Source organism: Rosa chinensis, chromosome 7 (genome assembly GCF_002994745.2).
Source record: "Rosa chinensis cultivar Old Blush chromosome 7, RchiOBHm-V2, whole genome shotgun sequence".
In the NCBI taxonomy this organism is placed as follows: domain Eukaryota; kingdom Viridiplantae; phylum Streptophyta; class Magnoliopsida; order Rosales; family Rosaceae; genus Rosa; species Rosa chinensis.
Window position 1 is genome coordinate 60,560,209 of NC_037094.1, and position 7,483 is coordinate 60,567,691.

At 34.1% G+C, this 7,483-nt stretch overlaps 1 protein-coding gene across 1 annotated transcript; it reads right to left on the reverse strand.

Annotated features, from left to right (window-relative positions):
- Positions 1-614: 614 nt before the first annotated feature.
- LOC112175942 (protein ECERIFERUM 2) lies at positions 615-4,433 on the reverse strand. The gene is made up of 2 exons (XM_024313678.2): positions 3,862-4,433; positions 615-1,771 (listed from the first exon to the last, which is right to left on the reverse strand). Exons 1-2 carry the CDS (start codon positions 4,306-4,308, stop codon positions 890-892), a joined length of 1,329 nt encoding a protein of 442 aa, XP_024169446.1. The 5' UTR covers positions 4,309-4,433; the 3' UTR covers positions 615-889.
- Positions 4,434-7,483: the final 3,050 nt, after the last annotated feature.

Consider the following 7,483-nt stretch of genomic DNA (forward strand, 5'->3'; position numbering starts at 1 on the left):
TATATATACTTAACTTTATGGAGTATATATCTACTGTATTCATGTCCTAGTCAATGAGGCCACTGCAAAAAATTCTGTCAGTTTTATTCAGTTAACATTTTTAACCTCTTCTATTCAATAAAGATGCATATGATAATATAAGGAGCCCTTCTAATGAGAACCACTAAAATGAGGACTAGTTGAGAACTTTTGTATTAGACCCACTTCTTGATCACATTTTGGAAAAATCAACAGTTAGATGTTTAGATATTTATGTGTAAATCATTTATGTAATTTTTCAACTAAATTGAAAATCGTATTTTATCAGTTATGAACATGAACCATTCATGTTTGACAGATTTAGTTCGTCCATTGATATGATCCAGTTTAGTACCTTCATGATTAGTAATTTGAAAAACAAATATTTAGAAGTGATATACTTATGCGTACATAAACATCTGACGGTTGATCCTTCCAAAAAAAAAAAAAAACATATGACTGTTGATTTGTCGTAATATAATTGAAAATCGTTAAATTAGGTTGCATAATAATAAAAGATTGTACAAATCCTCAAATTTTGAATTTGAGGATGTCATAACTAAAATATACTTGTATATAATATGTATAAAGAAGAATAAAGTTCAAATTACTTTTATCATATATAAAAAGAAATACACATTATAGCTCTAGACTTTAGAACCGGTATTGGGAATGCCTAACTTGGCTCATTCCCATGTACATTATTTCTATTAATAGAAGAATTTTGCTTTGGGGAGGGGGTGAGGGGACATATGGGGCCTAAATCTCGAGCCACGTGACGTCTCCTCTATTATTTGACTCTTTTAGGTCATGCAAATTTCATATCAGCATATACTTGACGAATCTATAGTATCATATTATTAGATCAATCTCAAGTAATGCTCCAATTGCTTTTGAGCTCAACTTTCAGCTGTGCCAATTGATTTTCAGGCATAACCACAGTCACAGATCGATCACCATTAACACCTTCTCCCTCTTTACCACATTTTGGCCCTGGAAGCACTAAGACAACTCCTTCATCACCAACCCCAATAATGGAATAATTTGCATAAACTGGTTGTTGCCCCTTCAATTCAAGACCATAAATCTCTATTTGTTCCAAATTCACAAATGTCAAATTTGCCCCATATGCTATAAAGTCTGAAGATTTTTCCCCAGTCTCAGTATTCCCCATCATCTCTTCAATCATGCCATTTTCATCTTCCTTTTTGTTCAAAATGAGCTCTACCAATTCTGAAACCTCAGCTTCTGCCACCCAAAAATCTGCTTTAACTGTGCTCCACACCATCCTATTACTTGGAGACTCAAATTCTCTTTCACTGAATTTGTTTGTACAAAGAGTCACCATCCTCGTGTCCTTTGGGTTTTCCTTGATCTTGGATAAGGTTTTCCATATGATTGCAGAGAGTACTTCAAAAACTGAGACCTTGGATTTTTGGACTGAGAGAAAATGGTTAATTTTCGCTTCAGGAACATGAAAAGAATGTGTCTTCATCTTGCAGTTGTTGGGTGTGAGCCATAAATCGCCAACTGAATCAACCCTTTTAAGAGCATTTGGTGTTACCTTGGGAAGTACTGAAAGTGGGAGCTTAGATTTTGCAGGCCAGTCTGGAACGTGCAAAGACTTGTGTGGCACGTAACCTGCCATGGTCTTCCCCCACATGTTGATGAAGGTTGAGGCTGAAAATGCATCTCCAAGAACATTTGCCCAGCTAATTCCCACTGACATTCCTCCACATTTAAACCAAGTGAACTGCTTAGAAGTGCCACATTAAACAATAGTAAAGGCAATTAGGCATGATAATATGGAGGATTTCCGCTCAATAGGGAAGTTTTTCTTAAATAATCAAGCATCTTCCAACTTGAAAATGTACTAAGAAAACAAATGATTGCCGAAACTCTTCTGAGCTTCACTTAATTCAATTTAATTCAATCCTTATGATCCATCCGCATCGGCTCCAAACCCTCTCAAATAATGCTAGAAGCTTCCATGCATTGCGAAGTGCATGTGAAGCATAGAATGGCATACTACATGAGCATTAGAAGGGTCAGTTGACCCTGCTCACCATCTTGACCAAGTCTACAATGTCTTAGAATTTTATTTTTATATAAGAGAAATATAAGCTATTCGACTTGTTTTGCCCTTTCTAATATGATAAAATACGTAGTTGCTTTTAGCTAGTTTATGAGACCGAGGCAGAAATATATTGCATTTCTTTGTCTCTATTTTCTCTCATTTCCTCTCCTTAAGTTGGTTTATCTGATCTCACCACTAGAAATTGGCCACTAGCCACCCCCTTATTAGACACACTTTTGTAACAGTATAGTTTGATAGAGCAAATGACACCCTTTGTTATTTTATGTTTCATTTGTATAATAGATACACGTAACCGTAACAAATCCAAATATTGGGACTTATTAGATACCAATATCAGTATGTATTTAAAAAAATATAATAGTAAATAAAATAAAAATATATAAAACTGATATATCACACCTTTATCCGTATGTTTTGTTTGCACACTGTTATTATAACCGTAACTTTCAATTTCTCCCACTGAAATCGGTATCAATATTTTTATCTAATATATATATTTTTTTTATATAGAAACATATTTAATATGCTGTTATTTACTGATAAATGTATTTTTCCTAAACCCAAAAGATATATATCAGAAATATTTATCAGAGATATTTTCTTTATAAATGAAAAAAGAAGAAAAGAGAAGGTGTATAATTGCTTTCATAACTCTAGATAAGGATAGTGGGTTATTTAATCTCTTTCTTTTCCACGAGTTTTCTCTCTACAATTAGAGTTCTTCTCTCAAGCATTCCAGGAGCTATCTGGTGATCACTTTTCAAGTTGAATTGGAAAGTCTAATTTGTTGCAATCTTCTTCACCACCAGGTATTAAAACCATTTAAATCCAATCTTGATTCTTTTGAGATATAAGCAATACTCATAATTGATCTTGACCGAATTATTTTCTACAGATTAGACTGAGCTTTAGCGGCATCGGATCAGCATGCATGGTCAACCATGGTTAATTTGTTGGCTTATTTGTGATTATGATTTCCTACTTTCTTTTTTATTTCATACTCTGTGACCTTATAAGTTAGTTGATTTCTTTCTAATTTTGATCTATTTCTATAGGCCATGACAATAGGTGAATAGTTAAGCAAGAAAATGGCTGGAAAAAGAGAAAGAGAGATGCAAAGATATATGGAGAAAGAAAGAATTGCTGGAGAAAGAGAGGATTTCGTCGCCGGAATCGGGTAGTTGAATATGACCATAATTAAGTAAAAAAGAAATAATTGACTTCGAAAAAAGAAAAAAAAAAGGAAAAAAAAAAACTTTATAAACAAATAATATAGATAATAAAAAAAATATTTTATATTTTGATAAATATACAAATAAAAAATAAAAACACTCTAAAAAAATACAAATGAGGAGTGAGAAAAAGAAATTAACGTAAAATAATAAAATAGAATATCTTCTGACGTCCTAAGCGTGGCTTTTGGTTAGTGGAACTTGCTGTAGAGAATATCATTTTTTATTCCGTGGTTGCACTGTACCTAATAAGTTTTAGATACCCTTATTCGTATCATTTAAAGCAAAAGATACATAAATTTTTTTATATTATACGAGGCTTTTTCTAGAAGTGTCTTTATTTATAGTATTTTTTTTTCCTCGATTATTTATTATACGAAGAAATTTTAGAGATAACAAAAATTTTCTTTCTATATTGTTAGGTCATCCGATTGGTAGATTAGTAGCTATGTAAAGATTAGCTAACGTAGAATCCATTTCCATGATAGACGAGTAGTGAGCTAGTGATTTAACCTGTATAAAGACCAAAGGAGAGAAATCAAGACCAGTTTCACCAAGTGCTTGATTATAAGCAAGACCATCAAAAGTAGAATCATCCTCCACAGCCATGGCCAACCATTCATCGACCGTTTCGTCACAACGAGCCTCCACAATTCTAACACCGCCGTCGTTACACGTGATGAAAGGCCGGCCCGTTTCGGATCTTCGGATTCTCCCAGAGGCAACGAAGTAGAGTGGGAGCAAATGGACGACCATAGGCTTCTTCAAGTCAAACACCGTAAGCCCCCCGACTGCATCACTGTTGAAAAAGTAGACCCCTTTGATGTAGTGTAGCTTCATTGCCAAGTCCACGTTGGTCAGCTCATGGACCTTCCGACCGGTCACCGTTCCCGGGGCGACGGACGACAGTCTCATGCTGGACTTGAGGCGGTGGACGTTCTTGGTTGGTGCTGCCTCCATTTTTACTTTTTTAGAGAAGAAAGTTAAGAAAGGGGAATGCGAAACTACGTACACAATGGAGATTATATGCCTTTAGGCCTGATAAGGCCACCTTTTTATATTGAGGTCTTCGTTGGGAAGTTGACAACTAATTTAATCCTGTACTGATATCATGCATTGATTTTTTTTTTCTCTCGTTCTTTCTAGCAATGTGTACCATGCACAAATTTTGGACATTTCTCTTTACGAATACAGATAAAATCTTCTAAATATTTAATACAGGAGAATGAATCCATTTGAAAGATGCATTAAAGATCTAACAATTACCATGTGATTCTAATAAAAATTAAAAATTAAAGAATTATTTCATTTGAAATTAGTTCAAGGTTAATCTCAAAGCTCTGCTACATTACACAGATCCTTCAATTAGTAGAGTGATTCTCAATCTTCAAAATGGAGCTAGCTAGCATTATACCATCGTTCTATATCTTCATGATCTTAAAAGCATATGCAAGGATCTTCTCATATAAAAATCAAGGATATATTTTTCTTTTCTCCGCCTAATTTACAGATCGAGTTTATTTGCCGACAACAATTTGAGATTCTAATGCTCCAATTGACGTTGGTGCATGTACTTTTATGAATTAATAGAATCTTGCAATTTACTCACGTTTTCTCTCAAACATAAACACATATCATCCGTACTTGGGAAACTAGCAGTTGTGAATTTAACTACGTAGTATTGTGACTATTGTCGCCTTCAATTACAAGTACCCATTTTTTTATTTCTGTTGCATTCAAATAAGAGGATGCCTAGTGTATGGATCAGAATTGCATCAATCAATAATATTAATACTGGGCCGGGGAGATGATGATCAAATTGCAAGAAATTTGCTATCAGACGTGTTTCTTTTTTCGCTCCAAGTTGCATGACAAGACTGGCCGGGTACGTACCTACCATTCGTGTCAAGCACTTTGGTAAGTACTCAAAGTCTCAAACATCATCTCTGCTTGTCCTTAGCGATAAGCTAGGGAGCAAGGGAGATCGGAGAAAGTGGATGTGAGTTGCTGCTATCAGTGCCTTGGTGGACGAGTCCATGGTACTTGAAATCGATCTTGTCTCCAAAGAAGATGAAACTGAGATCATCGTACAAAACTAGAAGGACATGAGATTCATTCAGATGAAGCTGCTGTCATCTTCATCGATCTCTGTTTATCTTTTTCAGATGGTTTGTTTTTAACTTTTGGTTCTTTAGCAGTATTGCTGTTCGTGCTTCTGATTCCAATTCCACTGGAACCCCTTTGGGTCTTGTGACAAAGGCAAGGTAGTCGATCTGCACGTTGCGTACAGCCACGTTGAGTAAATTGGAACGGAAGGTTCTTAAGTACGTGAGACATTATATACCATTAAAAAAAATTATTATTGGAGTAATTATGTCTCCATCGTCAAAATAATATATATTCTCTATGGAGTCATTTAAGATCCCTAACTAGGTAGGGCGGAGAATGTCGTGATTTTTAACTGTCCGTTACGAAATATTTAAGATCACAAATCACATGTACGTGTTTTTGCTGTAATGGTAATTTTTAAAACCACAGTTCTCACCTAGTGGAGTTATCAGTTATCCGCCTGCAAAGAATTGTCTAAAAGCTTTCTTATGTGGACATGTCCGATCATCATTTGATGACAGTAATAAGTTATTGGATCGGATTTGGAAAGGGATGCACGATAATTGATACACCCCAACTGCTGATTGTCATCATCTTGAGTTTTAAGTCTACACCTTGTCGGTGCATTCTAATCCACCAATAAGTTCCAATGTCACCAAAAAGTTAATGGAAGCTAGCTACCTACATGTACGAAATAATGAATTCTGATGGTGCATCTGATAATTTCAGTGAAAAATTCAAATAAAAAATAAAATTTTATGAATTCAGAAAGTGTTTGCGATAAAATTTCTTTATTCAATAAATGTTTTTAAAAAAATTAATACAAATAATGTCTAAATTATTTATATCATATAAAAAACAAAAGGCTTAATGGCTGGAAAGTACTTTCTATTGTCAATTTACACTCTAACTTATTAATTTTACTCAATAACACACTAACTTTTCCAAAGTTTGCCAATTTCCACATTTCCATTAACTTCCATCAAGTTTCACAGTTAAGTGTCATTATGTGCAAAACATATGAGGGTATTTTGGGCATTTTTCTTTTTCTTTTTATTTTTTATCTTTTTCTTTTCTGTTTTTCTTTTTGGGATCAAAATCCCACTATACATGAATCTTTATTTTGTTATGGAAAAAAATGATGATTTATACATGAATGATTCAATTGGTTACTAGTACGTCTGATACTATTGGTACCCTAAACCCTAGTACAATACTATCAGGACCACAACTTTAACCCAACATATTCTAACATGGACAAAGTCATAGATGAGACAACAATACTAGATCAATAAAACCCTCAAGCAAAAAATTCGACATCAAAGCCAAATAACAATACAGACCACTATATCTACACACACACACACATATATATATACACACACTCATTATCGATGTATTCCCACAAAATTTCAAATATGAGATTGATTCATACTCATATAAAAGGTCAATTGAACATTACTATAGTTGTAGGGCGTCCACATGCAGTTCATTATTTTCATGATATCAAACAATACCAAGAATTAGATTAGATAAAAAAATAAAAATAAAAAGGAAACATGATCAAAATATCCTCACATGTTTTGCACATGATGGTACTTAACGGTAGAACTTGACGTAAGTTAACGAAAATGTGGAAATCGGCAAACTTTGGAAAAGCTAGTGTGTTATTAGGTAAAATTGACAAGTTAGTGTGTAAATTGACAATAAAAGAAAATGTCAGTGGGTATTTTGGCCATTAAGCCAATATATATATATATATATATATATATATATATATATATATATACAGATCCTATCCAGAGCGGAGCTCCGCTTTGAAAATCAACGTGTGAAGTTCTAGTTTTGGGTCACTTTTCGGTCGCGTATCTACATCTTGACCATTCAGTTTTTAGGTATTAGTGCATAGATCGTCTCTGTAAATTTTCAGCCAAAATGATGATCATTAAGGCATTGATAATTGCCTTAAAGCTAGTATGGTTCAGGTTGACAGATTCAGTCCGTCCATTGGTTTAAGCGAGTTAGA